At 36.9% G+C, this 24,882-nt stretch overlaps 2 protein-coding genes across 2 annotated transcripts in view; one reads left to right on the top strand and one right to left on the bottom strand.

Moving 5' to 3' along the window:
- Positions 1-17,643, top strand: LOC111225319 (ras-related protein Rab-8B). Its single transcript, XM_022750113.1, has 8 exons — positions 1-300; positions 5,418-5,478; positions 5,692-5,752; positions 6,069-6,146; positions 6,828-6,917; positions 7,446-7,511; positions 7,598-7,648; positions 16,537-17,643. The coding sequence occupies exons 1-8, from the start codon at positions 177-179 to the stop codon at positions 16,624-16,626; spliced, it is 621 nt and encodes a 206-aa protein (XP_022605834.1). The 5' UTR covers positions 1-176; the 3' UTR covers positions 16,627-17,643.
- A 6,920-nt stretch (positions 17,644-24,563) lies between these two features.
- plekhg4 (pleckstrin homology and RhoGEF domain containing G4) overlaps positions 24,564-24,882 on the bottom strand; it is a 33,733-nt gene continuing 33,414 nt past the window's right edge. The window contains exon 25 of the mRNA XM_022749967.1: positions 24,564-24,819. The gene's annotated coding sequence lies outside the window, so the exon portion shown is untranslated. The remainder of the gene's footprint in view (positions 24,820-24,882) is intronic.

Genomic DNA, 24,882 nt, shown 5'->3' with positions numbered 1-24,882 from the left:
GCTTGAAGCTGAACCGTTTCCTGCTCCAGTCGGACCCGTTTCAGTAGAAACCAGTACGGAACCAGTGCTCCCACCAAATCCAGTGAGCCCAGCAGAGTGTCGGCGGGTCGTGGAGAGGCTGAGGAGGCCGGAGGGTCCGTTATATTACCGGTAACACCGGGACAAACGGCGGGAAAATGGCGAAGACGTACGACTATCTGTTCAAACTGCTGCTGATCGGTGACAGCGGCGTCGGTAAAACCTGCCTCCTGTTCCGGTTCAGTGAGGACGCCTTCAACACCACCTTCATCTCCACCATCGGTGAGTCCTCTTCTCACGGCGACGGCGGGGGAGCCGTTAACGGGACTGGGGGGCGGGGGCTTTAACGGTTGCCACCAGGAAAGTGAAAGCGTTTGTGGAGGAGGGGGGCAGCTGTGACAGTGACCTTTGACCTTACTGGTCAGTATAAGTCCATCATCAGGTCTAACCTGTGTTGTCAGTTGATCAATGATCAGCAGATGAGTGGTTGTGATGGTAGTGTTAGATGTGATGACTGTGATGGTGGTGATGGGTGTATTGGTTGTGCTGGTTGTCATGGTTATGTTGGTTGTGTTGGTTGCGTTGGTTGCGTTGGTTGTCATAGTTATGTTGGTTGTGTTGTGATGGTTGTGTTGGATGTCATGGTTATGTTGGTTGTGTTGGTTGCGTTGGTTGTGTTGGTTGTCATGGTTATGTTGGTTGTGATTTTTGCGATGGTTGTTATGGTTTGTTTTGGTGTTGATTGGTTGTTATGGTTGAGATGGTTTTGATGGTTGTCATGGTTATGTTGGTTGTGATGGTTGTCATGGTTTTTATGGTTGTGTTGGTTGTTATGTTGTGATGGTACGATTGTTGTGATGGTTGTGTTGATTGTTATGGTTGTGATGGTTGTGTTGGTTGTTATGGTTGTGCTGGTGTTGATGGTTGTATTGGTTGTTATGGTTGTGATGGTTTTTATGGTTGTGTTGGTTGTTATGTTGTGATGGTACGATTGTTGTGATGGTTGTGTTGGTTGTTATGTTTTGATGGTTACGATTGTTGTGATGGTTGTGTTGGTTGTTATGTTGCAATGGTTGTTATGGTTGTGATTTTTGTGATGGTTGTGTTGGTTGTACGGTTGTTATGGTTGCAATGGTTATGGTTGGCATGTTGTGGTTGTCATGGTTGTTGTGGTTGTTGTGGTTGTCATGGTTGTTATGGTTTTGTTGGTTGTCATGTTGTGATGGTTGTTATGGTTGTGTTGGTGTTTATGGTTTTCATGTTGTGATGTTGTGTTGGTTGTGATGGTTTTCATGTTGTGATGTTGTGTTGGTTGTTATGTTGCGATGGTTGGTTTCGTTGTGTTGGTTGTACAGTTGTTATGTTGCGATGGTTGTTTTGGATGTGTTGGTTGTACGGTTGTTATGGTTGCGATAGTTGTTATGTTGTTATGGTTTTGCTGGTTGTCATGTTATTATGTTGTGTTGGTTGTACGGTTGTTATGGTTTGCGAGGGTTGTTATGCTTGTGTTGGTTGTCAGTTGTTATGGTTGCGATGGTTATCGTTGGCATGTTGTTGTGGTTGTCATGGTTTTTGTGGTTGTTGTGGTTGTTATGGTTTTGTAGGTTGTCATGTTGTGATGGATGTGATGTTGTGATGGTTGTTAAAGTTGTGTTGGTGTTGATGGTTGTATGTTGTGTTGGTTGTACGGTAGTTATGGTTTGCGATGGTTGTGTTTGGTTGTGATGGTTGGCATGTTGTTTTGGTTATTATGGTTGTGATGGTTATGGTTGGCATGTTGTGGTTGTCATGGTTGTTATGGTTGTGATGGTTGTTAGGGTTTTGTTGGTTGTCATGTTGTGATGGATGTGATGTTGTGATGGTTGTTAAAGTTGTGTTGGTGTTGATGGTTGTGATAGTACAACATTACTAGCTGCTGAGTGACCTGATAGGTCGAGCTGATAGTGAAGCGTCAGAGCGCCCTCTGTTGGATCACTAGGCTTTGACATGATGAACTAGATCTGTGTCACTGACGGTTTGAAGAATCGTTCTCTCTCTGAACTAATAAACAGTGAAACATGTCTGTCGTCCATGGTGACGTCTTCACACGTCTTATTGTGTCCAACAGAAATTACACTGTCACATTTAAGAAACTGGAGCATCTCAATTTTTTGAAATTTTTGCTTAAAAATGACTGAAACAATTTTATTATCAAAGCAGCTGCTGATTCATATTCTGTCGATTGACTCATCAATTAATTCGGCTAATTGTTGCAGCTGTAGTGAGGAATGTAGAAATGTCCTCACTACGATGGTTTGACCTGACATGGTCCTCATAAAGATAGACATAGAGGTACACACACACACTCTGTGTTTCCGGCGTCACGAGCGAGCAAGTGTGTCGCTCTTCTGTCTCTGGTGGAAACAGGAAGTGGAACTGTCTTCTTCTGTCTGCAGTGACACAGAGCAGCCCTGTGTGTGTGTGTGTGTGTGTGGGGGGGGGGGGGGGTATTACTATTACTATCTTTGTGAGGACCAGTGTCAGTTTGGTGTTTGGGATCAGGTCAGGATCAGGTTCAGGTTTGGGTAAGGTGCTGAGGAATACATTATGTCAGTGAGGGTCCTCACATGAACAGGCAGAAGTGTGGTGTGTCTGGTATGTTGTGTGACTCTGGTTCAGGTTTGGATTCAGGTTTACAGTGAATCTGTTTCTGCTGCAGACGCTGAGGTTAAAGCTGATATTTGTGTTTGGAGGTAAAACTGATTGTACTTCTGTTAGTTAGTCCTCGTGTTTCCACTGTTTCCTGCACATTCATGTTCCCATGGTTACTGTTCTTATCTGCCTGTTACAGTCTGTTTTACACAGTGTAGTTGTGTAACCTCTTAAGACCAACATGGGTCCAGTCAAGTTGTTTCATCAGCTGTTTCTCTCGTTAGTGAAGCTGGCAGCGCTGGAGGAAGTGGAGCTGATGTTTTACATAAACATGAGTTTAGTGCTGTACAGAGAGCTGAGGTCCTGACGTCACTTCCTGTCTGGCCTCTGCTCCACTAGGTTCAGTACAACCTCTTGTTCAGCATGTCTGACTATGAAGAGAAATCAGCTCAGGGTTGAACTGACATGTTAACAGCTCTGCATTTAAAAATCTGACCAATAAATGATCCAACATTGATTATTAAAATCCTCAGATTGAGCTCATCTCAAACATAAATCTGAGCTAAATGTGTGTGTCGTGGTTTCCGGTTCAGTCAGCTGATGGTGTGTAAAATATCTGTGTTATTACTGTGTTATTACACTGAGCACAAAAAGTTCAGTTATCGTAACTTCATGAAACTCTCCAACGCTCTGACGTCACTGTTCCAGCTCTCTGTGATCTCCACTGAGCTGTGGGGATCTTTATCCACAAACATCAAGGGCTGATGGGAAATAATGTTCTTTACAATGGTGGCAGCACTCACAATCTGCAGACCTCATCTGTGTCACCTGTGTCCTGTGTTACCTGTGTAAGGCTGGTGTCTGTCAGAGTTGCAGTGATGCTGAGGACAGATGTGTGCAGTGATCTGTGTGGTGGTGTCAGTGACTCTTCCCACCTGCTCCACCTCAGTGACATCATCAGGACACAGATTCTGGTTTGTCATGTTTCTCCAGTCTGTGCTGGTTTTCTCCCAGTTCAGCTGCATGAATGTGAAATGAGCTCCCACAATCCTCTGCTGCTGTGGTCAGACAGAGGATGCACTGTCACCGGTCTGCCAGGGGTCTCGTGACAGTCAGCTGACCTCTGAGTGTGTGTGTGTGTGTGTGTGTGTGTGTGTGTGTGTGTGTGTGTGTTGAGGACATGTGAAATGCATGTAGAGTATGTCAGTGATGTTGTGTATTTCTTACAGACTGATCTGAATACAAAGACACATTGAACAGAGTGAAAGTGTGACTGTGTCCTGTCACGTTGTTACAGTGACTGTAACTATACAGGGTTTTACTTCACAATCAGACTCCCCTTATAAAGTGTTAATGAATGGTTCATAACTAGTTTATTAATGAGCTTGTTAACTCTTTATAAATCATTCATAAGCTGTTACAACACATTAGATAAAAACAGCAACAGTGACCTGTTGCTTGCCAAATAGTGAGCCCACATGTATCTGTAGTCTCATGTGTCATTGGTTACTGAGCTTTCTTTATTTTTCCATCATCCAGCATTTTTACCTGCTGCTTCTTCACATATTTGTATATGTTACAATTTATATATATTATAATTCATGCTATCAGATGATTCTGACTCAGTATCCGTGTTCCCATTTACCTGCTGAGTTTGAAACTGAACTAAAAAAGAGTCAGAGCTCTCTGTCTCTGAATCTGAATCTCTGACAAGTCTGTTCTTGTGTCTGACAAAGAGCGCAGGGTCATGCCGGTGAACTGGTATTTTCCTGTGGTGAGCTGAGGTCATTTCCTGGATGGTGCCGGTTTGTGGGGGGAGAGGTGCAGTCAAGGGTGTGGTGATAACAATCGAGCCCTGCACTGCCATCTTGGTGCCATGACGGAGTGCGTCTCACACGGTCTGCTGCTGTCTGACAGGATGGGGGGGTACTGAATGTGAATCGGCCATGATGTCACATCTATCTTCGACCCACCACCTCCACCCCCCACCCCCGTTTCATCACATCAGTTAACATCTGTCAAAATCAGTTAGCATTAGCAAGAATCAGTTAGCATCAATGAAATCAGTTAGCATCGGTCAACATAACATCAGCTAGCATCAGTTAGCGTCAGTGAACATCAGTTAGCATCAGTTAGCATCACATCAGTTAGCTTCATTAGCTTCAGCTCCTGTGTTTTAATGTAATCTGAGCTCTCTGTACTCCACTGGTTAAACATGTTGCTCCAGGACACTGTGGCAGGTAGTTCTGCTGTTCAGGGAATCAAACCAACACCCAGCTAAATGACCTGAAACAGGACAGGAGGCGCATTGTGAGGAGGGGGGGCCGCAGCTCAGAGCAGGAAAGGCAGGAGGAAACGGAGCTGTCAGGCTTCGTATCCGCAGCTTCTTGGAAACAGATTTTTCTCTTCAGAGCAGGAAGGAACGTTCGGTCACATTTGATTGTTAAAAATATCTTCATTTCCTTTTTAACCACCAGAGACACGCCCCGGCAGCTGATTTAACTCAGAGCAGGGAAACTAACGCACCTCACACATCAGTGTTTGTTTTAAACACCTCTCTTTGTCAGGCGGGTGGGGTTAAGAGTTATTCCCCCTTGTCATCAGAGAATCAGAGACTGTCATGTCAGCACATTGTTTTCCTGTTGGAAACTGCTCTGAAAATACAAAGTGAAGCTGTGGATCTAACCATGGACCAACCAGGAAACAGTACCTGGAGGGGGAGTGGTCTAAACCTCAGAGCCAGATCTCATGTTTCTCTTCTCTTTCAGGAATCGACTTTAAAATCAGGACGATAGAGCTGGATGGCAAGAAGATCAAACTGCAGATCTGGTGAGTCAGATCCTCGCCCAGAACTAACCGACCCCACTGAACTCTGACCCAGTCCACTGTCCAATGAGAGAGGAGAAATAATATATTGTTATATTCTGGTTTAATCACTGCACAGTGAAATAATCCAATTACAGTGTGTGTGTGCGTGCGTGTGTGCGTGCTGAGTCAGTCGACACTTTAACCTTGGACTGATGTTACTTCCTGTTCTTGCAGGGACACGGCGGGGCAGGAGAGGTTCAGGACCATTACGACAGCCTATTACAGAGGAGCCATGGTAAGACACGCCTCCTCCTTATGTGGATTAATCAGCCGCTGAAAATAGTCCCAGACAAAGTCAAAGTTTCCTCCTGATGGTTACAGTGATCACCTGATTGACTCTTTAAGATGAGACTTCATATTCATGAGGACTTTTTAAAGACTTCAGCGAGAACCAATGAGCTGCGAGACACGGACAGGAGGGGAGGAGTCTAGAGATGGACTAACACACTGATGTTTGAGCCTAAACAATGGGAGCTGAATGTAACTGACTGGTCAAGCACTTCCTGTGCTGATGTCACAGTTGATGTCACTTCCTGTCGTCTGTGTTTCAGGGCATCATGCTGGTGTATGACATCACCAATGAGAAGTCCTTCGACAACATCAGGAACTGGATAAGAAACATCGAGGAGGTACGACACGTCACAACATGGCTGCTAAGGGGGAGTGGGTGGGGCCTCAGGTCTGTGAGCCAATGGGAAAAGAGATTTGAAGTGGTGTTGATATCAGATGAAGTGACAGTGGATCAGACTGAGACCAGGAGCCTCTGAGTCCAGTCTCTGAACTGGTTCAGACGTTCAGACATTTACATCAGGTTATTATGAACTATGACTCACCTGTAACAGCTGACTGACCTTTGACCTGGTCAAAGCCTCTGATGCTCACACACCTGAAGGTCCAGACCTGAGGTCTGGAGTTTGCACCCTCCCTCAGTTACTGTTCATATGATCCAGGTGAGTGCTGCCACCATGTGGTTTAAATCCACCTGCACAGTCTGGACCTTCTTCTTCTTCTCTTCATGTTGAAAGGTCATGTTTCCTCTCCTCTGTGAGGGGGGGGGGACTGCTCTTCATCATCAGTCTGAGTGGAAGGTGGTGGGGGGCGCCCTGTGTCCCTGTGTGTTTTATATGTTCTCAAAGTTAATTAAACTGACCTCGTGGAGCAGCTGATCACAGGGTCACTGGTTTGATTCCCTGATGTGAGTGTGTGTCAGTAACAGCCTCTGTGTGTCTGTGTGTGTGTGTGTGTGTGTGTGTGTGTGTGTGTGTGTGTGTGTGTGTGTGTGTGTGTGTGTGTGTGTGTGTGTGTTTCAGCATGCATCCTCAGACGTGGAGAGGATGGTCCTGGGCAACAAATGTGACATGAACGACAAGAGACAAGTGTCCAAGGAGAGAGGAGAGAAGGTCAGATGTGTTTCCTAGTTTCCTACAGATGTTTCAGCTTCATCACCAGCTGCTGATGATCTGATGGTGGAGGATCTTCCTCCTAATGTCTCTGCTTCATCAGGACAGTGAGGGAGAAACCACTGAGCAGCTTCACAACAATGATCATCTTTATCTGTGAAACAGTGACACAGTGACACAAATCAAAACTACACAAAAACAAGTTGTAAATAAATCACTGTAGCTTCTTTAACAAGCTGCTGTTTTTTAAGTGATTTAAAATAAAATACAATATTGTTTTTCTATGATTCTAGCATCAGTGTAATGAAGCGTTTGTATTTTATTCAGGTGTTTAATTCACTGAAACAAAGGTTCATGTCATGTTCATGAAAATGTATCAGAATGAGTCGCAGTTGAATTATTACAGCTTCATAGTCAATGTGTCAATGAGAAACAAACAGTTTGTCTGATTGATCATTAAATTGAAAAAACTGATGAGACTATGGTAAATATTAACTCTGACTGTTGTGGTTGTTGTTTGTTGTTCAGTTGGCGATCGACTATGGGATTAAGTTTTTGGAAACCAGTGCGAAGTCCAGCATCAATGTGGAGGAGGTGAGTCCTGGTCCTGGTCCTGATGGGTCACAGTGATAACACACAGATTTAATAAGTTCATTGTTGATGGTTTTTTCTCTCTTCAGGCCTTTTTCACACTGGCCAGAGACATCATGACCAGACTCAACAGAAAAATGGTGAGTTCACATCTGTAGCATCTGTCACATCTGTAACATCTGTGACAGTCACAGTTTGGATGTTAGGAAGTTGTTCAGTGTGAGCACAGATGATTGGACAAATTTCCCCTGAGGTGGACAGTATATTCTATCAATCAATATGCATACATATATAGATATGTATACAAGTATGAAAAGGTGTGTATTTATGTAAGTATCTATGAATATGAGTGTGAGAATGTATGTATATGTGTGCATGAATATTTGACTCACTATATCATGACATTGTTTGACATTTTATGCCTTACTCCACTGTTTTGTGGAGGTTCACGACCCCCCGGGGGTCGCCAGGGGGATTGCAGAAACTTTGAAGGAAAAAAGGAAAAAGGGGGGAAAATGTGACAACAAAATTTTAATATTTATTATTAATGAAAATTAAGAAAATGATATTAAAAAATTATATGCTTGATTTTTGATGTTTGCCATCATAATGTACACGTTTTGTTTTTTTGTAAATGTGCAACAGGGGGGTCCCCACCAGAGACTAATGCTATTTGGGGGTCCTTGGCATGGCAAAGTTTGGGAACCCCTGCCTTGCTCTACTAAGATGTTTATTGACATTTTTGTGCCTTACTATACCGTGACTTTTTATACCTTACTATACTGTGACTTTTTATAACTGACTATAGTGTGACTTTTTATAACTTACTAGACTATGACTTTTTATGCCTTACTATAATATGATACTTTATACCTTACTATACTGTGACTTTTTATACCTTACTATAGTGACTTTTTTATGACTTTTTATGCCTTACTATACTATGTCGTTTTCATCACTTTTTATGCCTTACTATACTATGACTTTTTTATGACTTTTTATACCTTACTATAGTGACTTTTTTATGACTTTTTATGCCTTACTATACTATGACTTTTTTATGACTTTTTATGCCTTACTATAGTATGACTTTTTATATCTTACTATACTGTGACTTTTTAATCCTTACTATACTATGACTTTTTATACCTTACTATACTGTGACTTTTTATGTCTTACTATACTATTACTATAATATGACTTTTTATACCTTATTATACTATTACTATATTGTGAATTTTTATACCTTACTATATTATTACTACACTGTGACTTTTTATGCCTTACTATACTATGACTTTTTTTACCTTACTATACTATTACTATACTGTGACTTTTTTTACCTTAATATACTTTGACTTTTTATACCTTATTATACTATGACTTCTTATGCCTTAATATAAGTTGACGGTTTTTGACATTTTCATGCCTTCTACTATGGCATTTCTTGAAGTTACTTTGCCCTAATATAGTATGACTTTGTATACCTTACGATACTATGACTTTTTAAACCTTACTATACTGTGACTTTTTATGGCTTACTATATTGTGACTTTTTATGCCTTATTTTACTATGGCGTTTTCTGAATTTACTTCACCTTACTATACTATGACATTTCATACCTTGCTATACTATGACTTTTTTAACCTTATTATACTATGATTTCTTATGCCTTACTATAAGCTGACGGTTTGTGACATTTTCATACCTTATTTTACTATAGCGTTTCTTGACGTTACTTCGCCTCATACTATACTGTGACTTTTCATACCTTACTATACTATGACTTCTTTATGAATTTTTGTTCCTAACTATGCTATGACTTTTTATGCCTTACTATACTATGACTTTTTATGCCTTAATATACTATGCCTTCTTTTGACTTTTTTGTTCCTAACTATACTATGACTTTTTGTCATACTATACAATAACTTTTTATGCCTTACTATACTGTGACTTTTTATACTTTACTATAGTATGACTTTTTATACCTTACTATACTATCACTTTTTATGACTTTCTATATTATGACTTCTTTATGACTTCTTATGACTTACTATACTATGACTTTTTATACTTAGCTATACTATGACTTTTTTTGTCTTACTATACTATGACTTCTTTATGACTTTTTTCTTCCTAACTATACTATGACTTTTTATGCTTTACTATACTATGACTTTTTATGTCATACTATACTATGACTTTTTATGCCTTAATATACTATGACGTTTTTATGAATTTTTATGCCTTACTATACTATGAATTTTTAATGAATTTTTATGCCCTACTATCCTATGACTTTTTATGCCTTACTATACTATGACTTTTTTATGACTTTTTATGCCTTACTATACTATGACTTTTTTTATGACTTTTTATGCCTTATTATACTATGATGTTTTTATGACTTTTTATGCCTTACTGTACTATGACTTTTCATGCCTTACTATACTAGGACTTCTTATGCCTTACTATACTATGTCGTTTTTATGACTTTTTATGCCTTAATATACTATGACTTTTAATGTCTTACTATACTATGACTTTTCATGCCTTACTATACGATGACCTTTTATGCCTTACTATACTATGTCGTATTTATGACTTTTTATGCCTTAATATACTGTGACTTTTTTATGACTTTTTATGCCTTACTATACTATGACTTTTTATACTTTATTATACTATTATTTTTTAATGACTTTTTATACCTTACTATACTATGACTTTTCATGCCTTAATATACTTTGATGTTTTTATTACTTTTTATGCCATACTATACCATGTCGTTTTCATGACTTTTTATGCCTTACTGTACTATGACTTTTCATGCCTTACTATACTATGACTTTTTTTGACTCTTTATGCCATACTATACTATGACTTTTTATGCCTTACTATACTATGACTTTTCATGCCTTACTATACTATGACTTTTTTTGACTCTTTATGCCATACTATACTATGACTTTTTATGCCTTACTATACTATGACTTTTTATACTTTATTATACTATTATTTTTTAATGACTTTTTATACCTTACTATACTATGACTTTTCATGCCTTACTATACTATGACTTTTTTTGACTCTTTATGCCATACTATACTATGACTTTTTATGCCTTACTATACTATGACTTTTTCATGACTTTTTTTCCCTCGCTATACTATGACTTTTCATGCCTTACTATACTATGACGTTTTTATGACTTTTTATGCCTTACTATATTATGGCGTAGTTATGACTTTTTATGCCTTACTATATTATGGCGTAGTTATGACTTTTTATGCCTTACTATATTATGGCGTAGTTATGACTTTTTATGCCTTACTATACTATGGCTTTTTATGCCATACTATACTATGACTTTTTTATGACTTTTTATGCCTTACTATACTTACTTGGCATGATGACAAATTAGTCAGGAGAGACTCATTTGTGTAAATGAATAAACTTTTATTGCAATTTTCAAAACATAAGAAACTTATAGATGTGAGAGTCTTTGGCGACTTGACCCCATGGTGTTGTCATCACATGTGAAAAAGGGGGTGAAGCTGTGTGAAATATAGGAAGGTCCTTAAGTCTTGACATTGATGATTATCCTGGAGATAGAAAAAGAGAAGCTGGAGATCTGGATATGATGAGGAGTGATGATAAGCTTGGCCTGACTGGATTTGAAGACTGGAGGTGGATGGAGTGGAGGGGGGTCGCAGCAAACGCACTGAAATGACAACACATAACAAATTTTCAAGTATGACGGCAATAACGTGATTGGCTGGTTGAGATGGTAACAAGATCTGATTGGTTGCCGAACACCTGAAGTCATCCGATTACAAGAATGATATTTTTTTATACCTTACTATACCATGGCATTTTCATGCCTTACTATACTATGACTTTTTATACCTTACTGTACTATTACTTTTTATGCCTTACTATACTATGAGTTCTTCATGACTTTTTGTTCTTAACAAAACTATGACTTTTTATGACTTTTTATGACTAACTATACGATGACTTCTTTATTACTTTTTGTCCCTAACTATACTATAACTTTGTATGACTTTTTAGTTCCTAACTATACTATGACTTTTTATGCCTTACTCTACTAGGACTTTCTATGCCTTACTATACCTTATATACTATGACTTTAAGACATTTCATGCCTTCCTATACTATGTCGTTTTTATTACTTTTTATGCCTCATTATACTATGTTGTTGTTGTTGACTTTTTATGTCTTACTGTTCGACTTTTTATGCCTTACTATACTATGTCGTTTTCATGACTTTTTATGCCTTACTATACTATGACATTTTTATGACTTTTAATGCCTTACTATACTATGATTTTTTTATGACTTTTTTTCCCTCGCTATACTATGACTTTTTATGCCTTACTATACTGACTTTTTATGCCTTACTATACTATGTCGTTTTTTATGACTTTTTATGCCTTACTATACTATGACTTTTTTTTGACTTTTTATGCCATACTATACTATGACTTTTTATGCCTTACTATACTATGACTTTTTTTTGACTTTTTATGCCATACTATACTATGACTTTTTATGCCTTACTATACTATGACTTTTTTTTGACTTTTTATGCCATACTATACTATGACTTTTTATGCCTTACTATACTATGACTTTTTTTTGACTTTTTATGCCATACTATACTATGACTTTTTATGCCTTACTATACTATGACTTTTTTTTGACTTTTTATGCCTTACTATACTATGTCGTTTTCATGACTTTTTATGCTTTACTATACTATAACTTTTCATGCCTTACTACACTATGACTTTTCATGCTTTACTATACTATGACTTTTTTTGACTTTTTATGCCATACTATACTATGACTTTTTATGCCTTGCTATACTATGACTTTTTATGCCTTACTATACTATTACTTTTTTATGACTTTTTATGCCTTAATATACTATGAATTTTTCTGCCTTACTATACAATGAATTTTTTTTGGCTTTTTATACTTTATTATACTATTACTTTTTTATGACTTTTTATGCCTTAATATACTATGAATTTTTCTGCCTTACTATACAATGAATTTTTTTTGGCTTTTTATACTTTATTATACTATTACTTTTTTATGACTTTTTATGCCTTAATATACTATGAATTTTTCTGCCTTACTATACAATGAATTTTTTTTGGCTTTTTATACTTTATTATACTATTACTTTTTTATGACTTTTTATGCCTTAATATACTATGAATTTTTCTGCCTTACTATACAATGAATTTTTTTTGGCTTTTTATACTTTATTATACTATTACTTTTTTATGACTTTTTATGCCTTAATATACTATGAATTTTTCTGCCTTACTATACAATGAATTTTTTTTGGCTTTTTATACTTTATTATACTATTACTTTTTTATGACTTTTTATGCCTTAATATACTATGAATTTTTCTGCCTTACTATACAATGAATTTTTTTTGGCTTTTTATACTTTATTATACTATTACTTTTTTATGACTTTTTATGCCTTAATATACTATGAATTTTTCTGCCTTACTATACAATGAATTTTTTTTGGCTTTTTATACTTTATTATACTATTACTTTTTTATGACTTTTTATGCCTTAATATACTATGAATTTTTCTGCCTTACTATACAATGAATTTTTTTTGGCTTTTTATACTTTATTATACTATTACTTTTTTATGACTTTTTATGCCTTAATATACTATGAATTTTTCTGCCTTACTATACAATGAATTTTTTTTGGCTTTTTATACTTTATTATACTATTACTTTTTTATGACTTTTTATGCCTTAATATACTATGAATTTTTCTGCCTTACTATACAATGAATTTTTTTTGGCTTTTTATACTTTATTATACTATTACTTTTTTATGACTTTTTATGCCTTAATATACTATGAATTTTTCTGCCTTACTATACAATGAATTTTTTTTGGCTTTTTATACTTTATTATACTATTACTTTTTTATGACTTTTTATGCCTTAATATACTATGAATTTTTCTGCCTTACTATACAATGAATTTTTTTTGGCTTTTTATACTTTATTATACTATTACTTTTTTATGACTTTTTATGCCTTAATATACTATGAATTTTTCTGCCTTACTATACAATGAATTTTTTTTGGCTTTTTATACTTTATTATACTATTACTTTTTTATGACTTTTTATGCCTTAATATACTATGAATTTTTCTGCCTTACTATACAATGAATTTTTTTTGGCTTTTTATACTTTATTATACTATTACTTTTTTATGACTTTTTATGCCTTAATATACTATGAATTTTTCTGCCTTACTATACAATGAATTTTTTTTGGCTTTTTATACTTTATTATACTATTACTTTTTTATGACTTTTTATGCCTTAATATACTATGAATTTTTCTGCCTTACTATACAATGAATTTTTTTTGGCTTTTTATACTTTATTATACTATTACTTTTTTATGACTTTTTATGCCTTAATATACTATGAATTTTTCTGCCTTACTATACAATGAATTTTTTTTGGCTTTTTATACTTTATTATACTATTACTTTTTTATGACTTTTTATGCCTTAATATACTATGAATTTTTCTGCCTTACTATACAATGAATTTTTTTTGGCTTTTTATACTTTATTATACTATTACTTTTTTATGACTTTTTATGCCTTAATATACTATGAATTTTTCTGCCTTACTATACAATGAATTTTTTTTGGCTTTTTATACTTTATTATACTATTACTTTTTTATGACTTTTTATGCCTTAATATACTATGAATTTTTCTGCCTTACTATACAATGAATTTTTTTTGGCTTTTTATACTTTATTATACTATTACTTTTTTATGACTTTTTATGCCTTAATATACTATGAATTTTTCTGCCTTACTATACAATGAATTTTTTTTGGCTTTTTATACTTTATTATACTATTACTTTTTTATGACTTTTTATGCCTTAATATACTATGAATTTTTCTGCCTTACTATACAATGAATTTTTTTTGGCTTTTTATACTTTATTATACTATTACTTTTTTATGACTTTTTATGCCTTAATATACTATGAATTTTTCTGCCTTACTATACAATGAATTTTTTTTGGCTTTTTATACTTTATTATACTATTACTTTTTTATGACTTTTTATGCCTTAATATACTATGAATTTTTCTGCCTTACTATACAATGAATTTTTTTTGGCTTTTTATACTTTATTATACTATTACTTTTTTATGACTTTTTATGCCTTAATATACTATGAATTTTTCTGCCTTACTATACAATGAATTTTTTTGGGCTTTTTATACTTTATTATACTATTACTTTTTTATGACTTTTTATGCCTTAATATACTATGAATTTTTCTGCCTTACTATACTATGAATTTTTATGGCTTACTATACTATGACATTTTTATGACTTTTTATGCCTTACTTTACATATATTTTTTATGATTTACTCTACTATGTCGTTTTTATGATTTTTTATACCTTACTATACAATGACTTTTCATGCCTTACTATACTATGTCATTTTTATGACTTTTTATTTCTTAACATACTATGACTTTTTATGCCTTACTATACTGACTTTTTATGCCTCATTATACTGTCGTTTTTTATGACTTTTTATTCCTTACCATACTGTCGTTTTTATGACTTTTTATGCCTTACTATACTATGACTTTTCATGCCTTACTATACTATGACTTTTTATGACTTTTTATGCCTTACTATACTATGACTTTTTATACCTTACTATACAATGTCGTTTTCATCACTTTTTATGCCTTACTATACTATGACTTTTTATGCCTTACTATACTATGACTTTTTATGCCTTACTATACTATGACTTTTTATGCCTTACTATACTATGTCGTTTTTATGACTTTTTATGCCTTACTTTACTATGTTGTTTTATTTTCTTTTTATGCCTTACTATACTATGACTTTCTATACTTTATTATACTATTACTTTTTTATGAATTTTTATGCCTTACTATACTATGACTTTTTATGCCTTACTATACTATGCCTTCTTTTCACTTTTTTGATCCTAACTATACTATTACTTTTTATGCCTAACAATACCATGACTTCTTATGCCTTACTATACTATGTCTTTTTATGTCATACTATACTATGACTTTTTATGACTTTTTTGTTACTAACTATGCTATGACTTTTTATGCTTCACTATTCTATGACTTTTTATACCTTAGTATACTATGACTTTTTATTTTTTAATATACTATGACTTTTTAAGCCTTAGTATACTTTGACTTTTCATGCCTTACTATACTTAAATGTCTTTTGACTTTTTTTTTTTCTTCATTACACTATGACGTCTTTTAACATTTTCATGCCTTACTATATTGTCATATTTTTTGAGAGACATAGCTAAAGTCATACCGGCTCACACGTCGCACAGAATAACAAGGTCCGTGTCAGATGTTGGACCAGGACATGCTGACAACATATAAATTAATGAAGTCATATTGAGTCAAAAGTGAACCTGAACCAAGTACGTTCTGTAAACCTGCTGAGTCTTGAGTCTGCATCTAACCAGGTTCCCAGTCTGCACTGGGTCCAGACTGGGAATAGTTCAAATCATTGCTGGTTTTAAATGTCATGTTTTGATCTGTATCATCCTCATTGATCGATTTCAATCAATCCCTTATTCTGCAAATGTTTCTCATCTGACGTCATCAATATCTGCACATGAAGATTGTTTCAGTCTCTACAGGGTTAGTCACAGATGTTTCATGCAGAAATGCACCATGGGAGTCATAGTTGACGTCTACATTGATGTTGTAGGTTCTTTATTTTCTGTCAGTAGTTTTGAACCAGGAGAGTGTGACATCACAATCACATGATGTCTGAGTGATGGACACACCTGTCAGTCATGTGACCTACCTGCTGGTGATGTCAGAAGCTGATTGGTTCATGTTCTTACCTGAGAGTGAACATCTTCTTCTTCTCCTCCTCTCCTGCAGAACGACAACAACCCGTCAGGTGGAGGAGGTCCAGTTAAAATCACAGAGTCTCGCTCTAAGAAGAGCTTCTTCAGGTGTACGCTGCTGTAGGCGGAGCCTCCTCTCAGACTCCTCTCCCTCCCCCTGATGATGGAGGAACAACAGACCTTTGGAAACATGAAGAACCAAACATGTTGATTTCATCTGCTCTTACTCTGCTCTGATCTGCCTCTTCACCTCCTGCACGCCACTGCCTCCTCTTATCTTCCTCCTCCACCTACTCTTCTTCCTCCTCCTCCTCTTATCTTCCTCCACTTCCTCCTCCTCCTCTTCCTCCATCTCTTCCTCCTTCACCTCCATCTCCTCTTCTTCCTCCTCCTCCTCAGCTCCACAGGTGAAGGAGACCTAGAGTCTTAACAGAAAATGTTTTAAAGAAAGAAAATGAAAGTGATGATGATGAAGACTGAATGTCAGAGATGAAGAGCAGAGCCTCACTTATCATATTTTATATTTTTAACTTTCTCATGTTTAAATGTTTTTTTCCAAAGATCGAAGCCTTAAAGGAGCAAACGAAGTAGCATCAGACACATCCTGACGACTGTTACAGTCTCTGATCATTAATGAATAGTTAATGAAGTGATAAATTAAGAAAATATAAATTCTTATTATAAATTATATATCATAAATAGATTCATTTAAATTCAAAGATTTCTAATACCTTTTAATTATGCCTGATAAGAACGAATTAAAGAATAAAAGAACTTAATTTGAAAATGAAAATTCAAAATTATTATTTATAAAAGATTTTGTTCAAAAGCTTTTAAAGGAGTTCATGAGGTTTCTGTGGTGAAATGTTGACGTGTCTTTAAAGTGTCCACAGAATGAAACTGTTCCAACAAACACATCTGAGAAAAAAGAAAAACAAACTGTGAATCCTGCAAAACACAAAGATAAAAATCAATAAACCAAATGTTCAATAAATCAATTTTAAATGGATTCAAACAATATTTGTTTTAAACATCTTAGATGTTATTTAAAGTCACTGATTCATTTCGTCTCCTGTTTTATTTTTTATCACTTTACTTTTAGTTCAGTGACAGTTTAATTTCCTTTCATTTAAAAAGTTTAATGGAAAATTAAATATTCATTGATAAAAATGTTTCCATAGTTATAATATTATAAATATTATTATTTTAACAGAATTTTCTCCTTTGGTACAAACAAGTATCAGAGCTGAGAATAAAACAGATATTAACTCATATCTACGACAAAGGCCCAAAGAAGTAAATATTTAATAATTATTATTTAAACATATCTGTTGATCATTCTTTAGTAAAGTCATTAAAGTTGGTGCTGCGTCATCATTAACAAGAGAAGAAGAAAGTAACAGACTGTAGAAACCTGATGTTGTGACTCGTTGTTTCAGCTGCTTCAGTTTGAAATCAGCTGTTTGTTCCTGTTTTTACTGCCGACTCACTTTCTTTAAGCTTTTCTATATTTTTATATTTTCTTTAAAACCACTCAAAGCTTTTTATGTTGATTTTATTTTTTTAACATTTCAGAGGAATTTTATCTGTTTGTTTGTTTGTTTTTGTATCAACCTGAAATATTTCAATTCACTTCATGTACAGCTGTTCACAGATCCCCTGAACTCTACACTGTTTAATTAGTCTCATTAATTAAGGATCGAATAAAGTAAACTGATCAAAAAGTAAACAACAGTTTCATCTGTGAACAGCTGCACATGAAGAGAACAGATGTTTTAACATGTGTTGAACTGTGTGTTGTGTTTACAGACTCAGCAGTATTACATTATATTATTCTATTATTATTATTATTGTATTAATCTCAAGCTGATGAAGGTGCTTTAACAAGCAAACAATCTGAAACGTCACAAATCAGTCAATACTGATCAATACTGACAGGGAAAATAATTGATCTGCCAGTTAATATCTATGTCTTTAATTACTAATTGACCAATAATTTAGTTTCTAATGTTTGAATCCCATATTCACCTCTGGACTGATGAATCAATATGAATCAATCGATCGAGGACACAGCTGCTTTTATCACAAAGTATTGATCAGAACATTAATTTGTTATTTGAGAGAAAGAATGAATGTAAATCAGCTTAAATCAAATAATCAGCTGATCGATATCAGAAGAAATAATCAATCAAAACCAACTTCACTTCTTCTGTTTCATTGTTGAAGTTTGTTGTTTTTTATTTTCAGCACTTTGTAACTTTGCTAAAACAGTGCTATGCAAAATATATTATAATAATGTTGTTGTTGTTTTGAGGTTTTGTTACGGAGTCACATGACTGAAGTTTACTTTAGTTTTTTCACATTAAAAATCAGATTTCAGACTTTTTCACTTCAGGCCTGATTTTTTTTTTTTTTTTTTTTTTTTTTACACGTGAACATTTTATATTTGGACTTTGTTCTTTGATGCAAAATAAAGAGAGAGTGAAGATTACTGATCTGCTGATAAACTGATGATTGATTAGAGGAGGGAGCTGAGTGAAAACAGATGAAGGTCTGAAGAGGAGCTGGATGTTTAAACCTTCAGACTTTTTCCGCTCTGAAGAAAATTCAACTGATTTTTAGGAGAAAACTTCACGTGTGTAAAAACTCATTTGGACTTTTGGAGTGAAAAGGTTATCAGACTCTTATTGTGAAAGGTCTCTGATCATCAGATGGCTGCAGTGACCTCTGACCTTTGACCTCTCCACCTTCAGGTTGGTCTTCCACTTCCTGCTCTGGGAAGTCTGGAGCGTCACAGCTGATTGTACAATAAAATACTTTTTCTATCAACCGACCGTCTCTGTTCATTTTTACAATCATAATGATCAGTCTGATAATCAATCAGATTATTGATCATCAACATTGATCGTCTTTTTAAAGCCAGAGTGAAACAGTTTTTAAATGTTAATTTGTTTATTTATTGAATCATGTAAAATCTGTCGTATAATCAATAATGAAAATGATCATTAGTTTCACTTCAGTTAAACTGATAAAACTGAACAGCACAACAGAAGATTACCAACAGCTGATCAATAATCAATCATCTTAAAACCAATAAAAAGGAGACAAGATTCAGCTGTGTGTGTGTGTGTGTTTTATTTCATTCATGATTCCAAATCTGATTTAAAAGTGTTGCTCTTCCTTCTCTTGTCTTCATCTGTCTGCACTACACTTTCCATAAATCACCTGTCACACTGTGTGGGTGGGGCCTGTGACTTTATATCTGCTGTTCACCTCACCTGCAGACAGGTGTCCTGTGGCCCCACCTCCTCGCTCCTGTCTGCGGTCTGGACCAATCAGGAGCTGGAGAGTGACCTTCAGTGAGGACAGGTGTCTCCGTGAAGAATCAGTGGATCTGAGTGTGTTGGATTCTTTCATCAGGTTCACTTGTTTTTTATCTTCAAGAGAGAAAACCTCCTTCGCTATCTCCTTCCTTTCCTACCTCCTTCTCTTCCTCCTTCTGTCCTCTGTCCTTTCCTTGCTTCCTCCTTCCTTTCCTACCTCCTCCTCTCCTTCTCTACCTCCTCCTTCCCCCCCCCACCTCCTTCCATCCTTCTCTACCTCCTCTTTCCTTTCCTTCCTCCTCCTCTCCTTCCTTCCTGATACTTAATGTAGAACATAGCGGACTGGGGTTGACCCAGTGGAACTGTTGGAACCAGCAGCAGATTCTGAAGGTTGTACTCATACTCACCAGCAGGTGGAGCTGTTGTTGAGGCATCTCTCTCTCTCTGCAGATCTCAATGATGTCACTCAGCACTAACAGGAAGTGGATGTTTCTGCTGTCCAGCTGCTGCGGGATGGGAGGGGCCACACCTGGTCTGACACCTGAGGCACCCTCTCATAATCTACTCAACAGATTTAAAAAAAAAAGATCAGTTCACAGAGACACAGAGACAAATGTCTTTGATCTACGTTGATCACAAGAACAGGCGACAACAAAGATCACAGGACCTCACGGTTTGTTTGCTCGTGGTTTTAATAATAATTAAATATCAACTAATCTTTACACCAAACTGAAAAAAGCCATTCTCTAAATAAATAGAATAATAGACCTTCCCTCCAGACTGCAGCTGTGTTCAGGTCTGTGTGCTGAGGTGAAGGGAGCTTCATGCTGCTGTTGGTAAATGAGCAAAATCAATGTCGTGCATAATAATTGTGAGTGATCATGTTACAGCTCAGTCTCTATCTTTCATGTGTCTGGTGATTTTGTCAGATGACGTCAGTTATAAAAGCCGGATTTTGACCAATTGTCTTGTTTGGCTTAATGGAGGCTGTTGCCTGGAGATGTTTTAACAGTTTAATTTCATACCAGTGAGAAACAGCATGAAGCTGAAGGTCGGTGAGGAGCGTTTGCTGCTCCAGGTCTCTCAGTCTGTTGCATTAGGCACAGATGTATTATCACAGACAGTTGAGAAAGTTGTATAGAGTTGTTATAGAGTGTCTTTGGTATTGTTAAGTATGATATACACACACAATTAAGAACCGCCTGTCCACTGGTGTCCCGTACATGAACATGTCTTCTCATCCAAGAGTAAACGAGCAGGAGATTGATTCATGTATTTTACTGCTAAAGACAGGACACCCCAATAAGACTGTGATCCGCCTCCTACCACATGCATTTCAAAGACCAAACAATAGGCCTGAAAAACAGCAGCAACAGCTGAATGACAGGCTACAATATACTGTTATAAACTATATTGAATATCCATAAGAAACGTGCAGTGAGTCTGTATGAAGCAACAGATTCCCTCATTTAGCATCATCATAAGAACAGCTGGATAACTAACTACTAAACATAGTAATAACAAGCTGCTGCAATAGACAATCAAAAAACCACGAGACAATAACATGAAATAGAACAAAATTCCTCCTGTTGAAGTTCAAACTCCTTCAGAACTGCCTCCGCATCACTTCAATATGATGTTCATCATTGCTCCACACCTGCAGCATCAACACACCTGAACTCCTCTTATCTCTTGCTCTCTTTTGTCCAGACTCAGAACGATGCAGCTGAAATTAAAGAAGGCTCTCCACCATTTGATTTCTTTTCAAGATAGATGATAAAAAACAAACAAAAAAAATAAAATCATTAAAAAATGTCTGCAGTCCGTAGCTGCGGCGCCACTGTGTAAACGTGACGTCACACACTCCTCCTTATGGAAAACTGATAACAGCCTGAACTATTGTGATTCTAAGAAACTGGAGACAAAACTTTTATTTTTACTCCATATAATCATGAACCCTGGAATATTTTAAGGTTAACACAAGAAGCTTGTGCTACAGAAAATGGAGCAGACTCAGTGAATAGCTCCCTAAGCTTAACATCCTAAGCCCTATGATAACTATTACTTCAGCTACACACACTAATGAGCAGTGATAACTAACATGTCTTTGGGGTCATCAGGTGGGAATCTCCTTTCACCAGCGTTTCGTCTAGTTGGTCCCACGACACCTCCAGGAGGCGAGACAGTGATCACTGGCGTCCCAAAGTCACTCCCCTAATGCCAGCCATCACTGCTCCTCACACCACCACTATTTTCTCCTTTGTCTTGCCTATGCTACCACACACAACATCATCAACTAGGACAAAACACACCAGCAGATTCAGCAAACAAACTCCCCTAACCAGTTCTGTTCTGTTGTGTAGGACTAGATCCCGGGCTATTTGGACATTACCCACAATCTCTGTATGCCTGAGCGTTGCTTCCGCCTCCTGCACTGCTATTCTTGGATTCCTCTTTCTCCCCTTGATTGGGTTTGGAACCACCTTACTAAACATAAACATTTTAAACATAAAATGGCGGAGACGTTGACGTACGATCCAGCGGCCAATACAGGGTCTACGTTTGTATGTCTGTGGCTCCACAGGACTCAGTCTGTGCACATTAAGCATGGATGTCTTAGACCAGGATGTCGCTTCCAAAAAATGGCGTGTATTCAGTTCTACACCAATTGCTGGTCCGGCGCCATGATGTTAGGTTGAAGTGACGAAGGAAGCCGAGGAGGCTCAAATACAGCTGTCGTCTGACCAGATTTAAAAACTACACTAATTTAGACTAATTAGAAAAACTAATTAAAAAAAACTCTTGCAAAAGGGAAATCTATGATGACGTGATCTATGAAGAGTTCAAACAACACGAAGATTGTCGTCATGAGAATCCACAACATGAGAATCATTTCCCTCCTTCCGGTTCCCTGGCAGCGGACATGATTGTGGTCATTAGCTTCGTGGCTACATGGCTAGATGCTGGAGGTCTCCCTGCAGAGATCCGTTCTGATCTGCCGCTAGGAGGCGCTCCCGCGCGATCACGCAAATCTTTCAGTCGGAGAAAGCGCTGATATTGGTTACTCTCGCTTTGAAGACGGGCGTAGGCCCTGTCCAATGAGAGCAGGGAAAGGGATGTGCACTTCTGAGCCGATGCTGATTGGCTGTGAGAGGCTGCAGGCGGAAGTGTATGAGACAGAAGGATCAGCTCTGTCTTGAACGGTTTCTAAAGGTTTTTTTTAGGCGGGAAAACACTTCAGTTTGTTTTCTATTATTTCACATTAAGAGTTAGAGCACATTTTCCTCTTAGAGAGGTTTGGACTAAGATTCCTCTGCTGCCATAATATTAACACCAGAGCTGGATTTTAAGACTCATTCTGTAATACTGTGACCTTAGTCTGTAGTACGGCTCACATCCCGGGCCTGGAGCCTACATGTCCCATAATGCATCTGGTAAGTCTCCAGTTGTTGACAGTGTGGAGACAGGAGACGTCATGCAGCTGTTTCCACATGTGGAGGCTCTGAATGAAACGCTCCTCAGCTCTTTGTGTTTCAGAGCATCAGGTCGTCTCCTCGCTGTGTCGGTGTGTCCGAACTGTCCCTGGTCCTCAGAGTTCTGCTGCAGCTGGTGGACCAGCACTGGACCGGAACCGGGTCGCTCCAACAAGACCAGCAGTTCCTGGGTAAACCACAAACCCCTCAGGCTGCAGGAGACACATCACGATGAGCTGATGTTTATCTGAAGCTTGTGATCAATTCTTTATCAGTCGATCTGTTTATTTCTCTGATTAAATGATTATTGTTATGAAACAGTGTTTCATCTTTCTGCTGTCAACCTGAAAATAAAGGTTCAAATGAAAGTGTTTAGAGAAAGTTCAGTTCTTCAGATGATCAACAGTTAACATCTTCACTTTTTACAAGTTTGATCAACGCTGATATGTCTTGCTTAGAAAATGATTTTAATGATTCATTTTCTGTAAATCAATGAATTAATAGAATAATTGTATAATCTTCCCTCTCTATCACTGAATCACCTGGTGAAACTGTTTCCTGCTGACTCGGCTTTGTGTTGTTCTGTGAGGTCTGTGGAGTGGAGGGTGAATCTGACCTGAGGTCTGTGCAGGTGGAGCGTACGACCTCCTGTCTGAGCTGCTGCAGGTGGAGGAGGAGGGGGTGGTGCTGGACTCACAGGACGTCACAGGACGGTGAAGTGGTTCTGCTCAGGAGACTGGAGAGGACTGAACAGCTCCTGGTCAGTGACACAGACTGACCCGGTCCAGTCTGGTTCTGAGCCTCTGAGGTTTCAGTCGGTTCACTGCTACAGACACACACACCTGAAGTTCTGGTTCTGTGTCAGAGGTTCTTTATGTGGTGGGAAAACTTTTTGAAAGTTTCTAACAAAAAAAAAAGCAGGAAAAAGAAAATCAGTCAGTGAATCAATGAACAACTGATTTATTGAATCAGTGTGATGAAGCTTATTGATCAGTCCAGATGTCCTGATTCTCCAGATGTTACAGTCACAGTCTGACCTGATATAAACTGACTGTGTTTCAGGAGAGGATGAAGAAGAAGCTTCTTTCCACACTGAAGGAAAACTACCAACTGAGAAATCAGCTGATCTCAGATCAGTGCCACATGACGTCTGATGAGTTTAACATGTGACAGATAAACAGAGACTATGGTTCAAATGTTGGTTACCGAGGCAACAAACATCACACTGAAGCCACGTGTTCGTTTCAACAAACTCTCGTTTATTATTCAAGTAAGAAAAGTGACAGCTGTTTATTTACACACATGTACAGAGTCCAGCTGATCCTGGACCAGCTCAATAACAGAAACAAGCAGCAGCTGTGAGGAGTCGAACTACACACAGAAACTCCAACAGTTATTTACACAACAAACTACCGAACCTGCACAAACACATAAATAACAACAACAGCTGATTTAACTCAGACACAATCAGCTGACCAGACTCCGTCCTCTGGTTCACACTGCAGCAGGAAGGACACACACCTGCAGAGACACAGAGTTTAATGTACCTGTGCTGACATCACAGAATATTATATAGAAATATTC

This window comes from Seriola dumerili, unplaced genomic scaffold (assembly GCF_002260705.1).
Source record: "Seriola dumerili isolate Sdu_G_001 unplaced genomic scaffold, Sdu_1.0 BDQW01000012.1, whole genome shotgun sequence".
Lineage (NCBI taxonomy): Eukaryota > Metazoa > Chordata > Actinopteri > Carangiformes > Carangidae > Seriola > Seriola dumerili.
Note: the sequence above shows the minus strand (reverse complement) of the source record. Positions and strands in the feature narration are given on the sequence as shown.